Genomic DNA, 26,951 nt, shown 5'->3' on the forward strand with positions numbered 1-26,951 from the left:
AAGGAAATGAGCCAGGATGTTATGCTTCAGGTTTGCCATTTTGACTTATTCCTCACGATCAGCAGAGTTCTAAAGGAATTCTGCTTTTGCTGGGAGTTGTGTCTCTGTCCACACATCTGGGCATTGGGTGTTGCCTGGGGCCTCAGTCAAAGTGCCTCTCTTGGGATTTCCACCTTGCCCTTGTGGGGCTAAAAAACAAACTTAGAAAGCTCCTTGAAGGCTGGAACTTCGTCTCATTTACCGTTTATTCCCAACCCCTACATAGTACCTGGGATATTTATTGAATGAATGACTCCTCCATCTAAGATAAATATTAGAAAAAGTCCTTTAAAATTCCCCAGGGTCAAAAATGTTAGAAGCACAAAACAAGAACTGAATGTTCTTACTTTTCTCAGTTCCTTCTTGTCATAACCACTGTCATGTCTCCTCCTCCCACCTCCTCAGCTTCAAAAACCCACAGCAGACTCTTGGGCACGCCTTACCTCGGACTCCATACCCCACAAGCGCCAAATCACATCCAGATGCAACCAAAAGGGACAGCCTAATACTCAGGGATCAACTTTACTTGGCCTCAGACTCCTACAGAACACTTAGCAATTCTCATCACAGAATGGGATGCATATTTTAGTCCAATAATGTTAATATTAGCACTAATTCCTCATCGATCTCTTCATCCACTCAGAAATTCAATGGGTCAATAGCGAGGAGTTTGGAGCAAAGGTAAGTACATGTTAGATGTGGGTAAAGACAACCCACTTCCAATTCTTACTCCCAGGGAGCTTTCTATACACAAGCAGGGAAGAAAACTCCAGAACTAAATAGGGTCAGGAGGTCCATCTTAGGAATTTTAAGATTGAGAAAGGGATTTTAAAAAAAAAAAGAGAGAAAGGGATTTGCCTGTATCTTGATGATGTGAAAACCATATCAAAATATCATCTGTCACTTAGAACGGAGATAGCCCCAAGTCCTGGGCGGCAGGTGCCTGGGAGGGGGTAACTAGTGCACACCCAGAGACTTGGTGCTGTTTATATTTGGCCTTGAAAACCTTCAGAACCAACCTTCCTCAGGGTTTTCTGTGAAGGTAAAAAGTCTCCTCAACTCCCAAATGGCACCTAAAGGAGATGTGTCCTTGCCCCACTTGCTCCAGGTGAGGAAAGGATCTCGTGAAGAACACCCCAGTGAACAAACAGCAAGGCCCGGCCCCTTGCCTGCCTCTCACCCTGTCCTGGGCCTTCCTCACTGCACACTGCCCTCCAGCTGTGCAGCCCAGACATACCCAGCTGAGGCTCCTGCTTGGTTTGAAGGTCATCCAGAGTTGAATACCAGCCCAGAATTTCAGCTTCCTGTCCAGGAAAACAAGGTACATAATTTTTTTTTTAATTTTAAACTATTAGAATTTCAGATTTCCATTTTCATTTGCTTACTTTCTAATTGTTCCATTGTTTGGAAGACAGAAATTTTCAGTCCCTGCCTCTGTTAAGTCTTTATTTTTTTTCTTCTTTTTTAAAATGGAGATATAATTTATGTATAGTGAAATGTTCAAATCCTTTTTTTGATTTTTTTGGTTTTTTTTGCGGTACGCGGGCCTCTCACTGTTGTGGCCTCTCCCGTTGCGGAGCACAGGCTCCAGACGCGCAGGCCCAGCGGCCATGGCTCACGGGCCCAGCCGCTCCGCGGCATGTGGGATCTTCCCGGACCGGGGCACGAACCCGCGTCCCCTGCATCGGCAGGAGGACTCTCAACCACTGCACCACCAGGGAAGCCCTCAAATCCTTTTTTAAAAATTTATTTATTTTTGGCTGCGTTGGGTCTTCATTGCTACGCATGGGCTTTCTCTAGTTGTGGTGAGTAGGGGCTATTCTTCGTTGCGGTGTGCGGGCTTCTCACTGCGGTGGCTTCTCTTATTGCGGAGCATGGGCTCTAGGTGTGCAGGCTTCAGTAGTTGTGGCACGCAGGCTCAGTAGTTGTGGCTTGCAGGCTCTAGAGCTCAGCCTCAGTAGTTGCGGCACACGGGCTCAGTTGCTCTGCAGCATGTGGGATCTTCCCGGAACAGGGCTCGAACCCATGTCCCCTACATTGGCAGGCGGATTCTTAACCACTGTGCAACCAGGGAAGCCCAAGTCTCTATTTTTTTTTTTTTTTTTTTGCGGTACGCGGGCCTCTCACTGCTGCGGCCTCTCCCGTTGCGGAGCACAGGCTCCGGACGCGCAGGCCCAGCGACCATGGCTCACGGGCCCAGCCGCTCCGCGGCATGTGGGATCTTCGCGGACCAGGGCACGAACCCGCGTCCCCTGCATCGGCAGGCGGACTCTCAACCACTGTGCCACCAGGGAAGCCCCCAAGTCTCTATTTTTAAAAAAATATTTATTTATTTATTTATCCATTTGGTTACGCTGGGTCTTAGTTGCAGGAGGTGGGCTCCTCAGTTGTGGCTCACTGGCTCCTCACTTGCGGTAGGCAGGCGCCTTAGTTGCAGCTCGCCAGCTCCTTATTTGTGGCATGCGAACTCTTAGTTGCTGCATGCATGTGGGAATTTAGTTCCCGGACCAGGGACTGAACCCCGGGCCCCCTGCATTGGGAGTGTGGAGTCTTAACCACTGTGCCACCAGGGAAGCCCCCTCTTTTCTTTTTAAAATTAATTAATTTATTTATTTATCTTTGGCTGTGTTGGGTCTTCGTTGCTGTGCACGGGCTTTCTCTAGTTGCGGCGAGCGGGGGCTACTCTTCATCGCAGTGCGTGGGGTCCTCATTGTGGTGGCTTCTCTTTGTTGCGGAGGATGGCCTCTAGGCACATGGGCTTCAGTAGTTGTGGCTCATGGGCTCTAGAGCCCAGGCTCAGTAGTTGTGGCGCACGGGCTTAGTTGCTCCGTGGCACGTGGGATCTTCCTGGACCAGGGCTCGAACCCGTGTTCTTAACCACTGCACCACCAGGGAAGTCCCTCATGTGATTCTTTTATCAAGTGAGAGATTCTTTCACAGTTTGAAAAATTTCACTCTGTTTGTATGTAGAATGTTTTGGAACTCATGTTATGACGTCAGTTCAATAAATTAAATGGCTGATTCCATGATGGGGAGGATAGATCTCTGCAGAAAAGTTTCTTCCTCCACCTCCCACCTCCAACCCCTACTCCTCAGACCAGGGTTTTCATGAAGCACAAGCCTCACTCCAGGTGGGAGCCCTGCTGAGGCTGGAGGAAAGCCTCCAGAAGGTGACTAATACACTGCATTTGGCCCCTGGTTGTGGGCAGTGGCAAGTGGACAGGCAAAGTTTGAAGGCTATTTTCCAGAGACATGATGTGAACTTCAAGCCTCAGCTGACGGTCACGTGGTTGTGTGGTGGTGGCAGACTATTTATTTCATGAATGGAAGGACTCAGGCAGTGCAGAGGATGACATGGGCCATGTTGTCTGTATCACTATTGCCCTCGGGTCAGGGGGCAGGTCATTATGAAGCCCTTGCCAGTGGGTTCCCTGGAGTCTAGGTGAGAGACACGTGAGATGTCCCACACCCATGGATGTGTCATAGATGGGAGTATAGTTTACAGCACGATGCTTAAAATTATCGAAAATATCACTTTTGACACCCTAAATGGGACACAGTGGTCTGTTTCAGGAGCACAGTGGCAGAATCTAGCACTTGTGTGAGCCTCCTTTGATTAAAACATTATCAGCCCCCTCCCACCCCGACCTCTGATCACCCCCCCCACACACACACACAGGGTGGTTCTGGGTCCTAGGCAGGCATTAAGAGTCTGCTGTTTGTAGTCAGCTTAGCTCCACCCATGGCTGAAGAGCTGTGAAGTTCACAGTGGAAGATCTCCAAGAGGGCGGTCTTTGCTGCCCCTGTGATTCAGCGGGCATGATAAGTTAACCAGCCATCTACCAGTTCTGGTTTCCTAGTATGTATATGATTTAGAATTAGAAGCACATAAAAAATAGCCTTATTACTGGGACCTCTGCCTCTAATTCCACTTTGCCTTCATATAATTCTTTATAGCATTATGCAAATCTAATCATGCCCAGACTCAATTTTTAAAAACACTTTCCAGAACCTACTGGATAAGACCCAAACCCCTCGGCATGGCAGGCAAGTCCCTTCAAGAAAGCCTGTCCAATCTCATGAAAGCATTTTGTAGAGGACACTTTTGGCATCACAAAACGGCCATCCCTACTTCCTTGCTGGCAAAGCTTTTGAAATTTTATTTATTTATTGTTTCAGTGCTGCCCTCCCATATATTCAGAGAAGACGGTCCCTTCACGGCCGAAAGAGATATATTACTATGATTGCTTTAAATCAGCCACACCATTTCCATTCCTTTTCCCATGATGGATTTAGGAGTGGGGCTCTGGGCCCAGTGAGACATGGGGGGGGTGTTAGTGGGGAGTCGGCGGGGGTACTTCTGGGAAAAGCTTTCTACCTCTGTACATTGCTGTGGAGGATGTGGGATGTGGTGTCTGCAGCTGAGGCAGCCAACCAAAGTCTATGAGACTGAGTCCTGACACACTGAGGATGGGAGAGCAGAAAGTTGGAAAGAAGCTGGTCCCTGATGACATCATAAAGCCACCAAATTAACCAAGAACCTTTCTTTCCCAGGAAACTTCTTCACCCAGAACTTTTTTTTTTCCTTCTGTTTTTTTTTTCATTTGTTTGTTTAAGCCTTTTCTGGTACTTGCAGCCACAAGCATTCTCACTGATAAACCTGCCCAACATCATCTTTTATAATTCACCTTTCCTTCTACTTAAATCCTGCGGCAGTCTCTCTCACACCTTCACATTCTACACACTCTCACCTCAGTTTTTGGTTCTGTCATGTAAATTCTTCTTGGAGTTTTCCCCAGGTGCTGCCCTATGACCGCTTCACTTTGTGACCCCTCCTTCCCTCCCTCAGTCTCAGCAGCCCCGAGGTCCCCAGCTCTAACTTCCTTGCGCTGGATCTTTGGGGGAGGGTGGGGATTTGGACTTTAACAGAGATTCCAACACTACAGGTTTCCTTTGGAGACTCCTGAAGGCCCAGGTCGAGTTTAGCCCTGCACTGAGGGCTAGAACTTGAGTAACGTATGGACCCTTTTGGAAGACATACAATTCTCATGGACTTGACCTAAATTATTTTTATAACAAATGTGTGCAAACACAGCTAACTATGAACTCTTCGTGCTTCAGTACTTAAGCAGTCATAACCCAAAACAAAGTTGCAATAAGTACAAAGAAAAGTGGAAAGACAATTTAAACTAAAAGTAATTTGATGTGATGAATAGTGTCGTTTTTTCTGAAATGAAGTTGGTGCTGGCAACGTGAACACATAATACCTAACTGGCTCTTTTGAAGTTGACACAGTATTCCACTGTGTGCCCAGCATGATTCAGTTCTCCCCCTACTTGTGTCTGTTCAAATAATCAAGAAGTCTTTGTCAGTACGTGTCCCCTGGACTTCACTTGGTACGAACGCAAGCCAGACAATTAAAGAAGTGCTAACTTGACCACAAGTAGGTAAACACACAACACAAATGCAGGCACTCACATGCAGGTCCCTAGATCAGTTACACAGGATCCAGAACATGCTTAAAATACTTTCCAAAAAATTACCAATGAAACAAAAACATGGAATTTAATAACTTTCACAGAGCATTCATGGAACCTCAGTTTGAGAAACACTATCCTAGCACTGACCTTGACTTCTGGTGTGACCTTGGGCGAACTGTTAGCCATCGTTCAATCTCTGTACATTGTGTACAAACAAGAATAATTTGGACCACTACTATTCTTGGGAGATGAAGGAAGTTAGAGGAGTTAAGGACAATGTCCCAAGATCTTCAAGGACTTTAAAGGAAGGGGTGAGGATTTATGACAGATCCCTAGAGTTGGACAAATAACTATAGCTCAGACACTCCAGTCCAGCTTTGACTTTGGAGTCAGAAGGACTTGTGTTTGAACTCCAGATCTGCCAATTGCTGTGTATGTGTCTGTGGGCAAGTTACTTGATTTCTCTGACCCTCAGTTTCTGCCCCTGTAAAAGTGGAAGTATCTCAAAATACTGCTGCCAGAGCTGCAGTGAGGGCCAAATGCGATGACTTGGGCAAGTGCTGAGGGCAGAGCCTGGCACCTAGCAAGGCTCAGTAATCAGCAGCCTTTATCAGGAAGAGGCCAAAGGTTGCTGAGAATGCCACAGGCTTTGGCAAAGAATGATAGAAAAGAGAAAGTGAAGATTCTAAGATTCTGTCCATAAATAACAGTATTTCTGTTATGTGACTGTCAGCGTATTTCACACTAATGAGCCCCGCAGCTACCCTAAGCTTCCGCTCAGCCTTTCTCTTTTCTCCCTCCCTGGCTGCCTCTCCAGAGCTCTGCCCGCCCCGGTTCCACGTCCAGGCTTGAAGCTCCTTCCCTCCAGGTTTTCACTTTCTCCAGTAATTATCGTAGTGTTGGTCACCTGTGCAGCGAGCGCCCCCCAGTGGTCTTTCTGTTCATTACAGGGACCGTGGGGCCTACAAAAGACTGAAGAAAGGCGCGGTTTCCAAGGGGGCAGGACTCGAGGCTCAGGCCTTTGCCTAGTCCAGCCACTCAGGAAGCCGTTCTGGATCTCCCTCCTAGCCCCCGCCCCCTTTCGGAAGAGAGAGGCGGATAGAAGTCCTGGGTGGAAAGCAGTAACTTGCCACAAATCTAAGGCAAGTTACAACCTCTCCGGGCCTGATTCCCTTTTTTTTTTTTTTTTTTTGCGGTACGCGGGCCTCTCACTGTTGTGGCCTCTCCCGTTGCGGAGCACAGGCTCCGGACGCGCAGGCTCAGCGGCCATGGCTCACGGGCCCAGCCGCTCCGCGGCATATGGGATCTTCCCGGACCGGGGCACGAACCCGTGTCCCCTGCATCGGCAGGCGGACTCTCAACCACTGCGCCACCAGGGAAGCCCCTGATTCCCTTTTTAAGAAGAGCCCTGCCCCATCCACCTCAGAGGCCCCAAGGAAACAACCAAATGATAGGTGAAAACACCGGGAGAGAACCGAGCATGTGCTTTTCTGTAGGATCTCACCATTTCATCACGGCTTTGCTGGTTGGAGGGCGGGGGCGGGGGGGAAAACCCCGGGCGGATGTGGACGAGATAAAGGGGGAATGAACTCCTCCCTCCTCAGCCATTGCTCTGCACTGTGTATCCAACGTGCTGCTGCCAGAAACCACTTTTAAAATAACACCCATCTAATCATGCGTTTCCCAGCTCAAAGGCCCAAGGCCCTTCCTCCTCACCTTCAGAATAAATGAAACTACTAATGAGATTACCCCACCTCACTCTGCCTCTCTGGGGTTAACACATACAGGCTCTGTTTTCCAGCCACAGCTGCGTTTTCACATAACCATGTTTACGGCTCCCTGCTATTAGCCAGGAATGGCCTTGCTTCCTTTCTGCAAATCTTTGTCTGACTTAAAACCCAGTTCCAGCTCCAACTCTTCCATGATGCTGTCCTTGATCTTGCCTCGCCCCCACTCAGGAGGACCTGGCCTGCCCCTCCTCTGGGTTCCCACAGCCTCTTCCAGCTCTGACTATAGTATGGGTAAGGCTGTCTTCTCTGATTATATACATATACAAACACATATACACATACACATGTGTATTTATACATATACATATATACATACATATTTATACACACATATACATATACATGCCTTGCTCCCCCTCTAGACTGTAAATGCCCAGAGTGGGTTGTGTTCCTGTATGTATCCTTCATAGCTCTTACTGTCAGAACCCTGCCCTGCACAAACCCTTCATAACTGTGGAATGAATTGGGACATGGAACTCAGGGACCCAAGTGACACATGAGAAAGCCACAGATGGAGATCATGTTAGTGGGGTTTGGATGGTTGTTTCCATCAATGGGGCCTGTATGCCATCTCACATTATCATCCCAACAGACCCCCGGGGGTCTATTAGCGCCATCTTTTGGTACTTTGCTTCCTCTCTTGTGAGGCCTCGTTACTGCTCCCTCCTGGCCCTACCTTCTCCAAGCCTAATCAGTCCCCTTTGGCTTTGGGAAGCATATTTTCCAAATCAAGAATTGGAGTACATTGTCTGACAATGATATTTGTACTTCAGAGGTGACAGGTCAGAATATGTTTGAATTGGGATTGTTCTGGAAAACTGAGGGTGCCTTTTGGCCTTGGGTACTTCCTATGCTTTGGTACAACTTGCGGGGGGGGGGGGCACTCACCAACTAGGAAACCGGTATTCTGGTTCTCCCCGGAGTGCAAAACCCTGACGGAAGAAATGAATTGTTAAGGACGCAGAAGGAGACCTCTTAAGGACCACTGTTAATCTCTTCTCCCACCTCCTGTCTGTTTGTCCCTCTTGCCTGGATTCTCCCCCTCAGCAGGACCTAATGCCTGCTGCCTAAGCTCTCAGCCACAGCCAGCCGCTGCTGCTTTCTCCCGCGCTGCTTCCCTTCATCTCCCTTTGTCTAGGGTCTTTGTCTGCGGTCTCCCTGCGGTTCACAGTCCTCCGCCTCCCCTCCCTTTCTCCCTGGCCTTGCTGCTCCCTCCCTCTCTGCGGGGGCCGGGAGGCTCAGCGAGGGGAGCGGGCTGGGTTGCCATGGTCACGTCGAAGCCCGCCGCAGCTGGCCAGGGCAGCTGCTCCCGGGGCTCCGGATGGGCGGACAAAGCCAGGCGGCCTTGGCAGCCCCAGAGCCGGAACCCTAAAGGCCTGAGACTGGGGGGACTGGGTCCCAGGATAACCCTGAGCTGGAGGTGAGAGGGAGAAAGCGAGAGCGGGAACAGGGAGGGCAGGAGTGGGGAGTGGAGTTGGGCCCTCCCCTCTTGGGGAGGGACCGGGCGGTCCAGGCTGGAGGTGTGGTGGGAGGAGGGGAGTGTACCTGAGCCAGAGGGGTGGGGAGGAGGGAAAGGATGGGGAATAGAGTTGGGGGCCGTGGTGTGGCAGATGGGCCGAGGACTAGGATGTATCCAAGTAACCAACCAAGAGGTCTGGGGCCTCTGTGTCCTGCCTTCAGAAGCAGGTTTGCTTCAATCTCTGGAGTTGGGGCCTCTGTCTCCCCTGGTCTGTCCCTCCCCTTCTCAGCCCTAACTCTTCTCTTCTCCCCAGTCCCTTCGTTTCAATCCCCGTGCCTCCGTCTTCCTCTTCTCCCATCTCTGGGTTTCATTCCAACCGCTTCTTCTCCCCTTTGTCCTTGTTTGGCATCCCCTTGAGGCCCTTCTCTTTCCTGCCCTCCTCTCTGAGTGTCCCCCCACCCTTTCCCCATCGTCTCCACTCCAGTTCACTTGCTCACCCAGCCCTTTTCCCCAAACTCCACACTTCCCACCTTTTGCCGTGTGCCCTCTCATCCCTTTCCTCTGTCTGATCCCCAGTACCCCTCTGCCTCAGCCTCAGTTTATCTCCTGCCTCTCTGAGTTCCATCACCATGGCCCCATCTCTTTCCATCCCCCAGGCTGCCCACAGCTGAGCTCTGCCTCGTCTTCCTCCCTGTGCTGTATCATCTCTTCCTCCTCCTGCTCCTGGGCCTCAGTTTCCCATGTGGACTTGGTGGTATCAAGGCCCAACTCACACCCGGGGCCTTGTCCACCCCCTCACTCTGCCCCCCACCCCCCAGTGGATTCTCACTCTCCCCAGCTGCTGACTCAGAGGCAGCTGCATCTCCCAGGAAGGGGACAGCAGCTTGTGTGGGGGACCCATCTGGCCCATCCTCTCTCTCACTGGTCCTGCTGGGCTTCCCTGTAGTGGCCCAGTAGTCTGCAGGCTAGATGCTGCTCTCTTCTACATGCCTCTCCTCACATTTTTTCAGCTGTTCCTCCTCCTCTTTCCTGGGCAGCAGAAGGCCATTGGCTTGAAGGGGAGGGAAGCCCTGAATTGGAAGACACGGATGGGGGAGGGGTAGAGGGTCCTTTGGGGGCTCAGGAGGACATGGGGGCCTCTGGAGCTGTGAGTGATTCAGGAGATGTGGGATGGGCTCTGGGGACCACGGATGGGTGGCTGGATACACTAGGTCTTTGGTACTACTCTGGGGGCCCCTGAGTGGCTGGGATTTCCCTCTCTGGCCCCTGAGAGTCTCGGCTCAGAGCCTGGCATTCCAGCCGGCTCCAGCCCCCTTTCCGCTGTCACTTGACTCCACAGGGCCCCAGCCCTGCATCCCTCCCACTCCTCCAGCTCTGGGCTGGGTTGAGGTGGGCATCACCGACTAGGAATTTCTCCTGGGGGAGAAGAGGGAGCAAGGGTTTCAGGAGTCTATGGTTTCTTATACTCTCCGCAGTCGACCCCTCTGTCTGGCACCGCCATGCCACCTGGCCGGGGTCAGCGTGGGCCTGGGCTGTGGAATGTCCCACTGGGGTGTGAGGGGCTGTTCCTCCTTCCCTGAGGGGTCTGGCTGCAGCTCAGCCGGGCCGCCTGCCCGGGGCTTCCCGGGAGCACGGCCCCTGGAAGGAGGGGCTGAGAGTCCGCCCAGGTGAGGTTACTTGGGAAACCTTGGCCCCACCCCCGGCCTGGCTCCACCCCCGACCCAGCCTCTCCGGGCCCAGCTTCCCCAGCTGCCCTCTCCGGAGGGGTAGGTGCACCGGGGGAACCCTGGGGATTTGGTGGGAGGGGACGGTGGGAAGAGGCAATTCTCAGGGTGGCCATGGGGCTGTCTGTTAGTGAGTCCCTTAGCAGTTGGGGCGCCCTAGGATTTGTGTGTTGACCCGTGAGTTGGAGTACGTGCCCATATGTGCCTTGGCCTCTCCTAAGGGCCAGCCTCTTCCTGGCAGTGCTTTTGTGTACTTGTCTGGGACTTCGTGTTTCTTTCTTGGGACTGTTGTCTGGGACTGCACGTAGGGTGAGTTTATATCTATCTACTGTGAGGTGCAATGGGGCAGAGATCTGCAGTGGCGTGAGACCTTACCCTGCAGGTGATTGGTAGGTGTGGGGTGTGGAGAGAGGTGGTGGGGCCCCAGGTAGCGCTGAGCGGGGTGGCACAGTTCCCACCACAGCCCTTCTGTCCTGCCCACCTCAGCCAGCAGCTCTCCCGCTCTCTTTCTCTCACATTGGGTTTGTACCTAGTCTCTCTGCACCCAACTTCTCTGGGTCTCGTGTACTGTTACTTTTTGTCTGTGCGTGATTTTCTCTTTGCCCCCCTCTCCTCCTCCTCATCCCCACCACTCACCTTGTCCGGGCTTATCTTTGCCAGCGGTCAGAACCTCCGACCCCACTAGGGCAGAGCTGGCTGCCCTGAAGAGAACTCCCGGGCTTTGAGCAGGGAGCCCAGGGGAACCAGGACCTCGGAGTCTGGACCCCAGGGTCCTTGAGAGGACTGGGGAGGGCCTTGTGGAATTATGGGGAGGAACTGGAGGTGGACGTAGAGAGAGGGGTCTGTTCCTACGGCTGGGTTGGGGTGTAGAGGACCAGAGGCTCAGAGGGTGCCAGAGAGAAGCAAGGTTGGCGGTGTGAAGAGAGTAGGTCTAGGAGGCCGGGTTGGACAGGTGAGCCCTGCTCCCTTCCCCCATTCAAACTCCTGCTGCCGGACCGGGCGCCGGGCCTGTGGGAACGTGCTCCTTCCCTGTGCCCTGGGGCTGCTCCCCTTCACCTCCCTCTCCAGGAACTGAGCCCAGAAAAGGGGGAGTAGGGAGGCGGGCCATCCCCTCGTGGGGCCTGGGAGTGGGGGAGGCCCTGAGCGGTTAGCCGCTGGCCCCCTGCTTGGGCCGTTCTTCTTTGTGGGGATCCTGGGGGGGGGGGGTGGGCCGTGGGCGGGTGGAGGGGGATGGGCACGCAGCGCCAAGCCCGCGGCGGGGACTGAGGCACGGTTACCTGGGGGAGGCCGGGGCGCGCGGGGGAATGCGGGGTGGCGGGGCAGAGAGGAGCGCGGGGCCGGGAGGGCGGCGCCGGGCGTGGGAGCGGCGGGGCCGGTTCAGCCCGGGAGGGGGAAGGGAGGGCAGCGGCCCGAGCGCCCGGCGAGCGGGCGGAGGGGGGAGCAGGGAGGGGGAGGCGGCGCCTGGGTCCGAGCCGCCCCAGCCCTGGCTCCTCTCCCCGGAACAGGCCCCCGACAGCTGCTCTCGGGAGCCGCCTCCCGACACCCGAGCCCCGCCGGCGCCTCCCGCTCCCGGCTCTTGGCTCCCTCCGCCTCTCCCTCCCCGCGCCCCGCCGCCACCAAGGAGGCCCCGCTTCGGGGTCGGACGCCGGGGTCTGCCGTGAAGAGCGATGAGAGGTCAGAAGAGCGGCGGGAGGACCCCTGCGGACGGAGGGTCGGGGGCGGCGGCCTGGGGCTCCGGGGACGCGCGGTGGCCGAAGGATGAGGGCCTGGCCGGGAGGCAAGATGTTCCCGGACTGGACTTAGTTGTCCAGCGCCGCTAAGTCTGTCCCTGCCCGCCTCCACAGTGCTCTGGTTTACTGTCTAAAAATGGGGGGTGGGGAACCCCCTGACCTCTGAGAAAGTGTGTTCCAGCCTTGAGGAAGGACCCCCTTTACCCAGTATGGAGGAACTGAACCCCAGGAAGACAGGTGCTCATATGTGGTCCTACTGAATCATCTCCCGGCCTCCTGGAGAAGTGGGCCTGTCCTCCTACTTGGCCAGTCTCTGCGGGCATCTACGAACTGTTAAGCCTCCATCCAGCCAGCTCCCAGTTGGGCAGCCTGGCCTCAGCCCAGCAGAGAGAGGGCCTGACACCATAACCTGTCAGTGACAGTCGTTCATCCACGGTTGGATGGTCAGTTAGTTCTGCCAGGAGTTACTGTCATTGCCCAGGGAGCACCATCCTCAGTGACCCTCCCCCACTCCCTTCTCTCCAGCCTTCACCCTACAGGTCCCCTGCTGGCTGGACATTCCTTTCCAGCACCTCTACCCCCAGCCAGAGTCTGGTGCTCAGACTCACTGTTGCTGAGGGTACATAGTGTGTCCAGAATTGAGTGGTACAGTGGAGATGAAAGCTGAGCATATGGGAAAATAGAGAAATGACTTTTTTTTTGGTCACTCCAGCCACCCAAGTTTCCTTCTGTTCCCCACTCTCTTGACTTCCCTCTGGCTTGGTCACCTTGACTATTAGGGGTGGGCCCCAGTTCTCTTGGGATCCTGTGCCTGAGGACCTGAGTGTGTGTCTCACACTGTCCTCTGTAGGAGCATGTTTGTCATTTCATGTTCACAGGTGTCTGAAGGTGACTATTAACTAAGTGATGGGATTGAACTTGAAAGAATGCCGAGGTGTGGATGGAGGTGATGTGTGCTTGAGTGTCCGTCCGTGTTTGCCTTGGCTGGGGAGTCTGTGTGTGTAATGGATTTATGAGGATGTCACATGTGTCTGTCTCTGAAAGTCTGTAAGACAGTTGTGTGTGTGTGCGTGCACATGTGTACAGAGCTGTGTGAGTGTTGTCTGGGGTGAGGGTTGGGGGTTGGGAGAAGAGAGCGAAGGGCTTGTGGCAGAGTGTTCCAGCCCCTGGCTTCCAGCCTCCTGCTGCACCCTGGGGCGGCACATGGGGGGCCTGATTGACTGATTGATTGTAGTGGGGTTGGGGTAGGTCTTCTGGGCCTGTCCTTGGTGTTTGTGACCCAGTGGAGAGAAATGGGGTGACAGGGTGTCAGCGAACAGATTGCCCCAGACGTCTCTCTGTGTTTCTCTGCTTGGCTCTGTGCCCTGCGCTGCGAAGCCCGCTCTGTTTACCTCTCGCTTTGTGTTTCTCGCCCTGTCTCCCCCTGCCTTCTATCTTCTGCCTGTCTTTGTATGTCTGCCCCGGGCTCCTCTTGCTTGCTCCGTCTGGCTCTGATGACTCATCTGGGATAGGCATGAAGGTTACCCAGGGGAACAAGGGCCCTGCTGTTCCCGAGAGAGGTGGGGGTGGAGAGCAGCACCCAGGAATTCCAGGCCGGCTGCCTGGGGCTCCGGCAGCTTGCTCCCCTGTGCCAGCTCCCAGACCCCCAAGGGACCAGGCGTGATGCTTCCGGTTCCAGCTCTCCTTTGATACCTGGGTCCCCCCATAACTCAGTCAGGCCCCTCAGCTGCTGCTTTGGAGCTGTGGGGTCTCAGCTGCCTCTTACATTCCTGCCCTAGAGCATTGTGGGAGCAGCTGGAGGAGGACAAAGGGATGGGGGAGTATCCCCCCACTCCTCCTACCTCCTGGGGTGACCTGGCTTCCCCGTCTTTAGATCCGCCCTCATCTCCAAGGCAACTCAGCCTTTTCCTCAGCGCTGGGCTCTTCCTTCTGAAGCAGCCCCCTTCAGAAACTGGGAACTGGGGGGATAGGATGTCGAGGTCTTAGGGAGGGAAGGCAGAGCAGGGAGAGGGGATGGAATACTTTGGACCTGATGGCAGAGAGGATCAGGGTTTGAGGGGTGGCACTAGGGATCCCAAAGGATTCCAGGGCCTGGAGAACTCAGAGCAGACCTCTGCTGGGAAGAAGACAGGTCAGGATCGATTTTCCTGGGGCTGGGGCTGGGGCTGGGGTTAAGGCTGGGGCGGGTAGATACCTGGGTTCGTAGGGAGTTGTAGTTGGGATGGTTTTCAGGGGGCAAGCTGCCAGGGGCCCAGTGAGGGAGGAAAAAAGCAGGGATCTCACGCTTTCATAGGCACAGGTCGCCTGGTGATTGTGTTAAAATGCAGACTGATTCAGCAGGTCTAGGTTGGGACCTGAGATTCTGCATTTCTCCCAAGCTCCCAGGTGTGGCTGAGGCTGCTGGGTCGGGGGCCAGCAGGGCTACAGAGGACACTGAGATTGGAAGGTTGCTGGGGTCCCCCGCTTCGCTTAGAATTCTGGTCTCCTAGGTGGGGAGGGGACCAGAATTTAGCTCGGTGTCTGGCACATGGGAAGCATTCTAAAAATATAGCTGATGCTGTTAAACGGTGACTGTTGTTGTCATTTCACTGCTATTATCCCCAAAGCAGCCCATCCTGTCTCTTCATTATTGGCTGTGAGCCAGTCTCCTTGACTGCCCTTTAACTAACCTCCCCCCTCATTATGTCCCCTGCAGAGATGTTGCCCCCACCCCCGTAGGCCCAAGGGATCAAGAGCAATGGGGCCAGGGGCCCTCTCATTTCTACTGCTGCTGCTGCTGCTCTTGGTGGCAACAGGAGATGCTGACATGAAGGGACATTTTGACCCTGGTGAGGAGACTGGCTCTTGGGTCCCTGAGGGATGGGGCTTGGGAGACCGAGTTGGGAGCTTTGACCCTCCGTATGCCTGTGTTCACCCAGCCAAGTGCCGCTATGCCCTGGGCATGCAGGACCGGACCATCCCGGATGGTGACATCTCTGCTTCCAGCTCCTGGTCAGACTCCACTGCGGCTCGCCACAGCAGGTAGCTGGCACACCTGGGCTGTCCCGGAGGGAACCCCTGGGGACTCTACTTGCCCTTCCGACACTCTGCCCAAGCCAAGAGGCTTCTGAGAGGGTCGATGCCAATGAAGCCCCCCATAGTACTGGGCGGGGGTGTTAAATACTGGAGACAGAGGCAGACCTACGGCCAGATGTTCCCTGTGACTTCCTGCGCCCTCCCAGGCTGGAAAGCAGCGATGGAGATGGGGCATGGTGCCCTGCGGTGCCGGTGTTTCCCAAGGAGGAGGAGTACCTGCAGGTGGACCTGCGGCGGCTGCACCTGGTGGCGCTGGTGGGCACCCAGGGGCGGCACGCAGGGGGCCTGGGCAAGGAGTTCTCCCCCAGCTACCGGCTGCGCTACTCCCGGGACGGCCACCGCTGGATGGATTGGAGGGACCGCTGGGGCCAGGAGGTGAGGCTGGCAGCGACAGTGCCCAGGGAAGGCTGGCTCTCCTCTGTCCCCCCGCTGTACCACCTATCCACTGATGACTCTGCAGTGTACGCCCTCTCTAGCCCAGACATCTCCCCTGAGCTCCATCTAGTGTTGCAAACCTGACCACTTTCCACCTAGATGTATTATGGTCAACTCAAACTTACCATAAACTTCTCAAGCTGAACTTGAGCCCCATTCTCATCCCAGACCTGCTCCTCCCCCAGCATTCTCCAGCTCAGGAAATGGTACCACCATAAGCTAAGATGATATCCCTGATTCCTCTTTTTCTCCCACCTCCTACTTCCAAAGCATCAGCAAGGCCAGTCTGTTCCACCTCCATGATATTTCCTGAATCTGCCCACTTCTTACCACCTCCACCTCTACCCCTAGGCCAGGCCCCCACCATCCCCAGCTAGATGAATGCAGTAGTCTCCAAACTGTTCTCCTTGCTTCTTTCTCTCCTGAAGTCAAATCTCCACCTGGAGGCTACATCTAGGGTACCTGAGAAAATGCAAAGCAGATGCCTCACACCTGGCTCACAGCCCTCTGCTGGCTTTCCTGCTGCCAGAACAAAAGCTGAGGTCCTTTGTGGGGGCAGAAGCTTAGCCTGTGCCGGCTCCTGTCCACATCCCTTACCCCTCTCCCCATTCTCGCTCCACCCGGGCCATGCTGGTTTTCTTGCTGTTCCTGGTACATGCTAGGGCTCACCCCACAGCCTCAGGACACCTGCACCTGCTGTTCTCTGTGCCTGGAAAGCTCCTCCCCGAGCTGTCCACAGGCTCTCCTCCCTCCATTCAGTTCTCCCCGAAGGTATCACCTCCTCATAGAGCCTTTTCTGACTCCCCACCCCCAGCTGCCTCTTGTTTGTCACAGCTGTTTCTCCTACTGGACTGTCCTACAGGAGAGGGACTGATGCTCACCCCCAGGAATGTGCCTGGCTGGTGCAGAGTGGGTGCTCAGCCAGCATCTGCTGAGTGAACAGAGGGAATGGGTGAAGGAAGAGGGGAAGCCAGAGCAGGGGTGCAGAGCCGTGAGGGACTGGAGAGAATCTGGGCACAACAGGATGCGAGACTTAGAGGTCAGGACAGACCATCAGGCCCAGAGAGGTGTCAGAGGGCTCTGCTGCAGCCCCTTGTCTTACAAATGCCTGGCTGTACTCCATGCCTTGGGTGCTCAGTGCCACCCTTCATGGGTCTCTTTGTGGCCATTGTGGGCTGGGCCAGGGAGCAGCTGGTGGCTGGGAAATTACATCCGATCTGGAGCCTTCCTCCCCCATCCACCCCTGCATCCTGGCCCACAGGTGATCTTAGGTAATGAGGATCCTGGGGGAGTGGTGCTGAAGGACCTTGGGCCCCCCATGGTGGCCCGACTGGTTCGCTTCTATCCCCGGGCGGACCGAGTCATGAGCGTCTGTCTACGGGTGGAGCTCTATGGCTGCCTCTGGAAGGGTGAGTCATTCAGACCCCTGAGGATTCATTCCTGTCCTGGGGACTGGGGAGTGGGAATGGGGGAGAGGGGCATCCAGGATCCTCTGTCCTGTTGGGAATCTGTCACTCTGAGTGAGGAGGGGACTGGCCAGCATTGCCTCCTCCATGCCAGCGGCCTGTGGAGGGGTTACGAGAGAGGGACCTGAAACCTGCCCAGGCCTGATGCAGGGGTGGGGGATGGAGGCTCCGTGCCCCTAACGCCCCTCCTCCCCCTGCCCCAGATGGACTCCTGTCTTACATGGCCCCTGTGGGGCAGACGATGTACTTATCTGAGGCTGTGCACCTCAACGACTCCACCTACGATGGACACACCACACACACCGTTGGCGGGTGAAAGAAGCGGGCCCCGCAGGACATGGAGCCTGGGGTGGGAGAGTGGATGGAGTGGGTGGGGGAGGGGGTTGTCTGGGCAGCGAGAGGGAAGAACTGCAGAGAGCGATGGCTTAGGTGGGGCTCAAGGGACAGGACCAGGATTGAGGGATAGCACGGTGACCACTAGCTAATGTGACCCTTTGTGCGAATTAGAGAAAGGCCTGCCTCTGCTAAGACACTTAAATCTGTTGCAAATTGTCACAGTAAATACATCGTAGGTTGAGCGGTGTCCCTTAGAGGCGGTGCCTTTGTATAGCATGTGACTTCAAGGTGCCCTAGAGAGTCCTGGGTGGGGGTAAGAGAGAGCTGTGTGAGGTTGGGGCGGGGTGGGGGTTGCTGGGCTACGCTGGCCAGGCCACTGGAGGATGGGGGTTGTAGAGCACCCAGATAGGTGACACTTTCTTCTCTTCCACCCTCTTCTTCCTCGGCTCCCCTCCTCTCCAGGCTGCAGTACGGAGGTCTGGGCCAGCTGGCAGATGGCGTGGTGGGGCTGGATGACTTTAGGAAGAGCCAGGAGCTGCGGGTCTGGCCAGGCTATGACTATGTGGGATGGAGCAATCACAGCTTCCCCAGCGGCTACGTGGAGATGGAGTTTGAGTTTGACCGGCTGAGGACCTTCAATGCCATGCAGGTTAAGTGCGGCCAACTCCCAGGGAGGGCTCTGGGACCAGGGTGAGTGCCCTGGGGTGCTCGCTCGGGCTCTCCTGGACTTGACCTTGTGTCCTTCCTTCCTTCCCCCAGGTCCACTGTAACAACATGCACACGCTGGGAGCCCGCCTGCCTGGAGGGGTGGAGTGTCGCTTCAAGAGGGGCCCTGCCATGGCCTGGGAGGGGGAGCCCGTGCGCCATGCCCTGGGGGGCAGCCTGGGGGACCCCAGAGCCCGGACTGTGTCAGTGCCCCTGGGCGGCCGAGTGGGCCGCTTTCTGCAGTGTCGCTTCCTCTTTGCTGGGCCGTGGTTACTCTTCAGCGAAATCTCCTTCATCTCTGGTAAGCCCCTGGTCTCTGCCCAGTTCCCAGCCTCTGGGATTACTAACCCATAGTGCCCTCGAATAACCACTCCCAGCACCAGTGAGACTTTACAAGTAAGGCTGCCCTAAATAATTTGAACACTTCCCTCCCCCTTTCGCCCTGCCTGTCTCAGTCTTTCGTTTATGAGCCCCTCACTCACGACTGATGTTGAGCAGTATGACTGTGGTTGTTAAAATATTGAAATATTCTGTGCTGGTTGAGAAATAGCCTCTTCTCTAAGCCTCCTGACAGCCAGGATCCCCCCGCACCCCGGGCTCTCCTCAGGAGTCCCGCTTCTCCCCACAATCCAGCAACTAAAAGATTAACATCCAGCACCGCCACAACCGTCCAGGACCCTCCAGGATCCTGTCCCACCGCCTATCCTGGTTGGTTGGTACATATACTGAGTATCAGCCCTGCTTTTACTCCCCACCCAATAATAGAATTCCCTCGGTCTCATGCATGTGTGCCTCCCTTTCGTTGCCTCCTCCCTATCTGACCTCCCCTTTTTTCTTCCTTCTCCCCAGATGTTGTGAATGACTCCTCCCTGGCTTTGGGGGGCACCTTCGCACCAGCCCCCTGGTGGCCACCCGGCCCACCTCCCACCAACTTCAGCAGCTTGGGTGAGCTGACCTGGGGCCCCCGCCAGGGTATGTGGGTCCTGTGTCACCAGTCCTCCCTGGGCCCCCTCAGCCTAGGTGGGAAGCCACCCGTGGTCCTGACCCTTCTGCCTCCACCAGAGCTGGAGCCCAGGGGCCAGCAGCCTGTGGCCAAGGCCGAGGGGAGCCCGACCGCCATCCTCATTGGCTGCCTGGTGGCCATCATCCTCCTGCTGCTGCTCATCATCGCTCTCATGCTGTGGCGCCTGCACTGGCGCAAGCTCCTCAGCAAGGTGGGCAGAGTGGCGTGGGGACCCTTGGGCTACTGGGGGTGGGGCAGCCTGGGGAGGGATGGGCAGGATGTGGGCGTGGAGAGTGAGGCCAGTGTGTGTTGGGACTCCTGCCTTAGTTAGGATCCAGCAGGGACCATAGAGCACAGTCGGATGAGAATAATTTGAGGGAGGCTTAGTAAGGAGACCACGTAGAAAGATGTGGGCAGGGTGTACGTACATCACGAGAAGCAGTGCAGTTCCCCAGGCCTGGTCACTGCAGAGCGGCTACCATCCCTGGGTCTGTGGGGTGAGAGAAGGAGGCAGTTACTGGAAGGCGGGAGGAGTCTAGGAGGAGTGTGTGGAGAGGGCGCCTGAGAGGGGCAATGGACTTTGGTTCCAGGATGCAGCTCACCTGGGTCCATCCCTTGGGGAGGGGCTGGGAGAATAAACACCCTGACCTCACTTCCTGTCTGCCCTCCAAACTCCTGCTGGGGCTCCTATCTGGCCAAGCCAGACCCAGCCCGTTGACGCAGTTCACATTGATCGACCTATTGGGGCAGAAGCCCAGCGGGAGAAGGTGGCGAGTGGAGCTAGAGGAGCGACTGGAAGAAGTGCGGCACACCCTAAGCCCTTGTCTTCCAGGCCAGAGTCCAGTGGTGGGGATACACGTTACAGTTAATAGTTATGAACTGGTAGGATTTGGGTTGGAATCCCATTGTGGGACATCAGGGAACCCACTTAAATGCCCTTGAGTCTTTCTTTACCTGAAAGATGAGTTAGTAGTACATACGACTACAGGACTTTGTGAGGACTGAAGGAGGGAACACGGGTGTAGGATTTAACCAAGAGCTGGGAAGTGTGCGCCGAGCGGTAGCTGCACTTAATATTTCCCGTTCCCCATGACAAGGCCGAGCGTCGGGTGTTAGAAGAGGAGCTGACGGTTCACCTCTCTGTCCCTGGGGACACCATCCTCATCAACAACCGCCCAGGCCCTCGAGAACCACCCCCTTACCAGGAGCCCCGGCCTCGTGGGAATCCGCCCCACTCTGCTCCCAGTGTCCCCAACGGCTCTGGTAAGACCTTCCTTGTTCCAGTCCCACCTCCGTCCTCTGCCTGTCTTCTCAGTGTATCCTTTTTCCTCTCGTTTACCATTCCTTTCTTTTACTGTCTTCCCCAGTTTCAACTCATTTTCTTATTTCTGTGTCCCTGGTCACAGCCTTCTATATTACTCCATGTCCTTACCATATAATCTCCCTCAGGAATTTTCCATGCATTACGCACAGTCCCCAGTGCTCTCATCTTGTTTCTGTGTCCCACACACTTCCCTTTCTCATCTCTGTTGTGCCCTCTCATTGTGTCTTTCTGGCTCCTCCCCTCTCTCCTAGACTCACCATGTTCATTCCATCCATCTACCTATATTTATGTATCCATTCATCATTCATCCATCTGTTTGTTCATCCATCCATATAAATTCATACGTCCATTCATCCATCCATCGTCCATCCATCATCTGTTTGTCCATCCCTCATCTATCCATGCATTCACTATCCATCCATCCAATCATTCATCATCCATCCATCATCTGTTCGTCCATCTATCACCTATCCATCCAGTTATCCAGCACTCTCCAGATGCTTGTTTTATTCCATTTCTGTCTCTTAGTACGTTCGTTCTCATCAGCCCTAGTCTTGCCCTATTCTGTGTCTCCCTGTCTGTCTAGCCTTGAGTCTCATCCCTTCCCCGTGTTTCCCCCCCTCCTTCTCCCGACAGCGTTGCTGCTCTCCAATCCAGCCTACCGTCTCCTTCTGGCCACTTACGCCCGCCCCCCTCGAGGCCCGGGCCCCCCCACACCCGCCTGGGCCAAACCCACCAACACCCAGGGTAAGCCCCTCTGCCCCTAGTCTCCGCCAGGCTCCCCGTACCTCTATGGGGCAGGGAAAAGTCCTCACACCTTGCACTCCCTCCTCTCCCCACTGTGGCCTCTTCTGCTCTCCTGAGCTCCCAAGGAGGAAGCTCTTGTGCCCTTAGCTCTCCTCTGCTGCTGCTGGCTCCTTTTTAAGGCCTCGCCCTTGAGCTGAGGAGTAGAAAGCTCCCTGGTTCTCAGCTCTGTTCCCCTCCTCCTGTTCCACCCCATCTCTTGAGCTCTCCAGAGCCGGAGAGGAGGTTGCTATGGTGGCTCCAGGCTCCTTCCTTCACTCTCCCCTCTCTCTAGAGCTGCAAGGAGGGCCTCTCCCCCAGTGCTTGCCCTCTCCCCCCACATGTCCTCTCTCTGCTCACGCCCCCGCCCTTCCTGTCTGCTCTTCCCTTCTGTGTTACCTTCTTCTCGTCACCCCTTCCCCAGGGCCAAGGGGGGACAGCTCTGCTTCCTCTCCTCTGTCTGTAGACTCCATGTTGCGCGGGCTGTGAGGAATTGTTTTCCTCTCCCTCTGTGTGCCCCTGTCTCTGCTTGTCTTTGAGCTTGGTATGTTGGGTCAGGGAGGGCTTGGGTAACCATGGCAGGGAGGATGAAAGGATGAAAGCAACCGGTAGAACGGCTACGTGAATGGCAGTGGCTGGCGGTGAGTGGGTCATGGGTTTGGAAATTGGAGGGTGACCGGATGGCTGGGACCATCCTTCTTCCAATGGTGGGTAGAGGAATTCCACTTGCAGCCAAGACTTCTTTCATGGTCTTGGACTGTGCTGGGATCCCTAGAGGTCAAGACTTTATGACATTCTTTGCTCAGCCATCTCCACTGCCTCGAAAGCTCTGTAGCAGCTAGCTCTTATCCCACGCCGGCGCCTTCTCTGTTTTGAGGCTGGCGGGTGGAATGCCAAGGAGAGGAGGGTAGACCCAGTCTCTCACCCACCTGCGAGACGGGGCGCCTCTGGGAGACGGGGGTGTGGAGAACCGTGGCTCTCGGGGGCTGTTCCTGATGCTCGTCCTGTCTTCTTTTCCCTCATCCTGTAGCCTGCAGTGGGGACTACATGGAGCCGGAGAAGCCGGGTGCCCCGCTTCTGCCCCCACCTCCCCAGAACAGCGTCCCCCATTATGCCGAGGCTGACATTGTCACCCTGCAGGGTGTCACTGGAGGCAACACCTATGCTGTGCCTGCGCTGCCCCCAGGGGCAGCTGGGGATGGGCCCCCCAGAGTGGATTTCCCTCGGTCGAGGCTCCGCTTCAAGGAGAAGCTTGGCGAGGGCCAGTTTGGGGAGGTAAGAAGGATTCCTGCCCAGCCATCAGCAGTGTCTGCCTCTCTCTGCCTCTCTTCATGCCATGCCCAGATATCCCCTTTGGCTGGGAAACCATCATCTGTGTTGTCCCAATTGACCGTGTCTCCCTGGTGAACCTTGTGACCCCCTACCAAATCACCTTCTTTCTCCAGGTGCACCTGTGTGAGGTAGAGGACCCTCAAGATCTGGTCAGTCTTGATTTCCCCCTTAGTGTGCGCAAGGAACACCCTTTACTTGTAGCTGTCAAGATCCTACGGCCAGATGCCACCAAGAATGCCAGGTGAGGACCAGGGATGGCATCTGGAAGAAGGGAGGGGGGGAGGCCATGAAGAGAGGGGAGCGATCTAGAGAGAAACATGGTGGAGACCAACAGTGGGGGAGTGTCTGGGGACTAGTGAGTAGAGGTCGGGGAGTGGGGCACTGGTTTGTGGGAGCTGGAGGGAAGCTGCAGGTCAGCCCCTCGGCATCCCACCACCTTCTCCCTGCTTCTCCAGGAATGATTTCCTGAAGGAGGTGAAGATCATGTCGAGGCTAAAGGACCCAAACATCATCCGGCTCCTGGGCGTGTGTGTGCAGGACGACCCCCTCTGCATGATAACTGATTACATGGAGAATGGCGACCTCAACCAGTTCCTCAGTGCCCACCAGCTAGAGGACAAGGCGGTGGAGGAGGACAGAGATGGGGAGGCGGCCCAGGGGCCCACCATCAGGTACACAAGGGGGTCTCCTCCGTTCCCCTCACTCCAGCTTAGAGGGAAAGGGGGAACGTGGGGTGGGCAGGCAGGTAGAGGTTCCGGGAGGGGGCCTGGCATGAGACACATGTGGCCATGTTCATCTAGAACTTGAGGGGAAGAAAGGCTGGAGATTACGACAATGAGGGTGGTGAAGGGACTTGGACCCTGTCAGGAACTTCCCTGTGCTCTCTCGCCCTCACTGTCCCTGAGTCCAGATTGTGGAGCATAACAAAAGCGGTAGCTTCCTGGGGTCGGATGAGCTAAAGAAAGGTTGAGTGGGCATCTACCCGCTGGCCTCCACCAGGGCTTTCCATCTGTGCACCAGGAGGAGGGTAACCCAGTCCTGGGAAGAGGGCTCTCCTTCATCTCCCAGGAATCTGTGAGGTGGGGGCGAGCCTAGGGCTGCCCCTATGACCCGCGGGTGTCGGCTTCTACACTCAGCTACCCGATGCTGCTGCATGTGGCGGCCCAGATTGCCTCGGGCATGCGCTATCTGGCCACACTCAACTTTGTGCATCGGGACTTGGCCACAAGGAACTGCCTGGTTGGGGAGAATTTCACCATCAAAATCGCCGACTTTGGCATGAGCCGGAACCTCTACGCCGGGGACTATTACCGTGTGCAGGGCCGGGCGGTGCTGCCCATCCGGTGGATGGCCTGGGAGTGCATCCTCATGGTGAGAGGCCCTGAGAGAGGCGGGAAGGGAGGGGCGGTTAGGGGAGCACTGACTGCCACTTAAGCTCTGGGATCTTGTTCAGTCACTTGCCTTCCCTGGACTGCAGTTCTCATCTCTGAAATGAGGGTTTGGACCAGTGCTCTATAAGGTTCCTTCTGGCTCAAGGGACTGGAGAAAGCAGAGAGTTATGGTGTGATTGGAAAGGGTCCAGGAGCCAAGGGCGAGTGTGAGAGATGGAGTCAGGGTAGCAGAGAGAAAGAGAGATAAGGAGGCTAGAGATAGAAGGCGTTGAGTTGGGAGAGTCAGGACCAGAAAATGGGGGGAAGGATGGGTAGAATCGGGAAGAGGTGAGGAGAGGACTAGAGCACAAGAAAGAAGGCAGAGCCAGAGGAGAGGAGCAGGCTTAGTGGGAAAGAGGGCCAGCTAAGGAGGGTGGACCGCCGGGGGTTGGGAGGGAGTCAGGTGGGTGTGAGGATGATGCTGAGTGGATGTGGGGTCCCAGTGGGGAGAGGAGGAGGGTCTCTGTTGACTGATGCCTTTCTCTGCCTCTGTTGCCTTATCCACGCACCAGGGGAAGTTCACGACTGCCAGTGACGTGTGGGCCTTTGGGGTGACCCTGTGGGAGGTGCTGATGCTCTGCAGGGCCCAGCCGTTTGGGCAGCTCACCGATGAGCAAGTCATCGAGAACGCGGGGGAGTTCTTCCGGGACCAGGGCCGGCAGGTCAGAGCAGAGGGGAGGGAAGATGGGTCTGGGGGCCCAGGAGGGCCAGAGCCTGTCATCTTGGGGACTAAAGAACATTTGCCTGCCTTTCATCCACGCTGCCACAATGCAGGTGTACCTGTCCCGGCCCCCAGCCTGCCCACTGGGCCTGTATGAGCTGATGCTTCGGTGCTGGAGCCGGGAGCCTGAGCAGCGACCACCCTTTTCCCAACTGCATCGGTTCCTGGCAGAAGATGCGCTCAACACAGTGTGAATCACAACACCCAGCCGCCCCTCCCTCAGGGAGGATTCAGGGGAGGCCAGCGGCACTAAACAAGAGGAGCTAAGCGCACCCCACTCCATTCCCCCTCCTGACCGCCCTTCACCTCTGAGAGAGGCAGTGTGGCTGAAGGTGGGCTGGGCCTGCCAGGGAGCTGACGCCCTCCCTTCCCCAGATACGCTCTCATGCCCCCTTCCTGCTCCTCTTAAAAGCCCCTGCCACCCACCCAGCTGGCCCTGTGGATGGGATCCTCTCTGACCTCCTCTAGCCATCTCTTGGGGGAGGTGGGAGAAAATATAGGGCAGACACTGGACCTGGCCCATTGGAGCACCTGGGCCTCCCTGGACAACACTGGTGCCTGGAGAGAAGGCTGTTGCCCCCAGCCTCTCTCTCTCTCCGTCACACACTGGACCCCACTGGCTGAGAATCTGGGGAGTGAGGAGGACAAGAAAGGGAGAAAGGGGTTCCCTTGTGCCTCCTCCTGGGATTGCCCTCAGCTTTGGCCTCCCTCCTCCATCCTATGAAACACTGGACTTGGGGGTGATCCCTACCCCTGCCAGCCTACCCACTTCCCATCTGCCCTGTTGTAGGTAGAACTTCTCTAAGCCTGTATGTTTCTGTGGAATAAGTATTGGGGTTAGGGGGGAAAGAGAGCAATGGCCCATGGCCCTGGGGTTGGACATCTCTATGGTAGCTGCCACATTGGTTTTTCTATAATCACTTGGGGTTTGTACATTTTTTGGGGGGGAGAGACACAGATTTTTACACTAATATATGGATCTAGCTCAATGCTATTTTAATCCCCTGCACTAGGCAGGTAATAATAAAGGTTGAGTTTTCCACAGCTATGAGTGGGTTTCTTGGGGTTTTGGTGAAATCTGCCTCCTGCCCCCCCCAAACCCATTTCCTTCCTTCCCCTCTTTTTCCCTCTTCTTCCCATTCCATTTCCTAACATGTGTTTTTCCCAGCATAGCGTTCTGTTTCTGCATAAGCCAGGCCCTCGCCTGTGGGACCTAAGGTCCCACATGAATATGGAGCTCTGCAGGAGACCTGGAAGGAGGTGGATTAGGCCAGCGGTCCTAACCTTGTCTGACCCATGGACCCCTTTGGCAGTGTGGAGAGGTCTACTGATTCCTCCTCAGAATTATGTTTTAAAACCCGTTTAAAAATATTTCATATATGTATATAATATACAATTATGATTACACATGTGTAACAGGAAATCAAAGCATTTACCAAAATGTTAAAAAAATGATATAGTAACATGTGCTTCTTTTAAATATATTTAATAATAAGACCTAGTAGCAGGTGTAATAATTATTGATATTTTCAGAAAGTAATGAGCATAAATGATATTCTGAGATTTCTACAGCTGTAGTGGGATGTGAGAGTAGCTGTGGTGTCTGTTAGTGACAAGTCACAGGTACTGCTAATATCCTGGGGGTTTTGCTCATACTCATACTTGGAGGAAACGCTAAATTTCAGTTAGAAGTTAATAAAAATAGAGATGTAATTCTCTTCTTGCCCAAATTCTAGGAAACCCTCTCCCGCTGTCTGCACCCCAGGGTCTGGAAGTCCCAGGAGGAGAATCCCTGTATTAGACTGATCAAGTGTTCAAATAACCAATAGGTTTGAATTGTTTGAGAGCCAAGCCAAGACCCTAAATTATCTCAGAGGCTTGGAAGGATGAGCCACAGCTGCCAGGAAAACATTTAACAGAGTTCAAATTTGGTTGTAATGAAAAAAAAAAAAAATCAGTTGCAAGTATGGGAAAAGGCAGACCCATACTGATGGCAGTTCATGTGAAATAAAGACCCTGGGGTCTCAGTTGATGACATTTACAAAATGAGCCAACTGGGTAATGAGGATGGCAATAAAGATAATTTAATCTTCGGTTGTATTGATAGGCCCTTGGGGTT

The 26,951-nt window shown here is 54.9% G+C and overlaps 1 protein-coding gene across 7 annotated transcripts; it reads left to right on the forward strand.

The window, feature by feature from the left end:
* The first annotated feature begins 1,110 nt into the window (after positions 1-1,110).
* On the forward strand, positions 1,111-26,454 carry DDR1 (discoidin domain receptor tyrosine kinase 1). 7 transcript variants are annotated; one of them, XM_079932748.1, is made up of 19 exons: positions 8,646-8,729; positions 11,998-12,166; positions 14,918-15,050; positions 15,141-15,243; positions 15,444-15,672; positions 16,994-17,141; positions 17,402-17,510; positions 17,997-18,183; positions 18,294-18,540; positions 19,089-19,184; positions 19,302-19,453; positions 20,340-20,505; positions 21,203-21,313; positions 22,380-22,624; positions 22,795-22,922; positions 23,137-23,352; positions 23,818-24,052; positions 24,624-24,773; positions 24,886-26,454. In XM_079932748.1, the coding sequence occupies exons 3-19, from the start codon at positions 14,960-14,962 to the stop codon at positions 25,024-25,026; spliced, it is 2,754 nt and encodes a 917-aa protein (XP_079788874.1). In that variant the 5' UTR covers positions 8,646-8,729; positions 11,998-12,166; positions 14,918-14,959; the 3' UTR covers positions 25,027-26,454. The 7 variants fall into 7 exon arrangements, with proteins under 7 accessions (XP_079788880.1, XP_079788877.1, XP_079788876.1 ...); XM_079932749.1 differs by lacking the exon at positions 8,646-8,729 and adding an exon at positions 11,423-11,444; XM_079932751.1 differs by lacking the exons at positions 8,646-8,729; positions 11,998-12,166 and adding an exon at positions 1,292-1,360.
* Positions 26,455-26,951: the final 497 nt, after the last annotated feature.

The sequence above is a fragment of the Stenella coeruleoalba genome, assembly GCF_951394435.1.
Source record: "Stenella coeruleoalba genome assembly, chromosome: 10".
Lineage (NCBI taxonomy): Eukaryota > Metazoa > Chordata > Mammalia > Artiodactyla > Delphinidae > Stenella > Stenella coeruleoalba.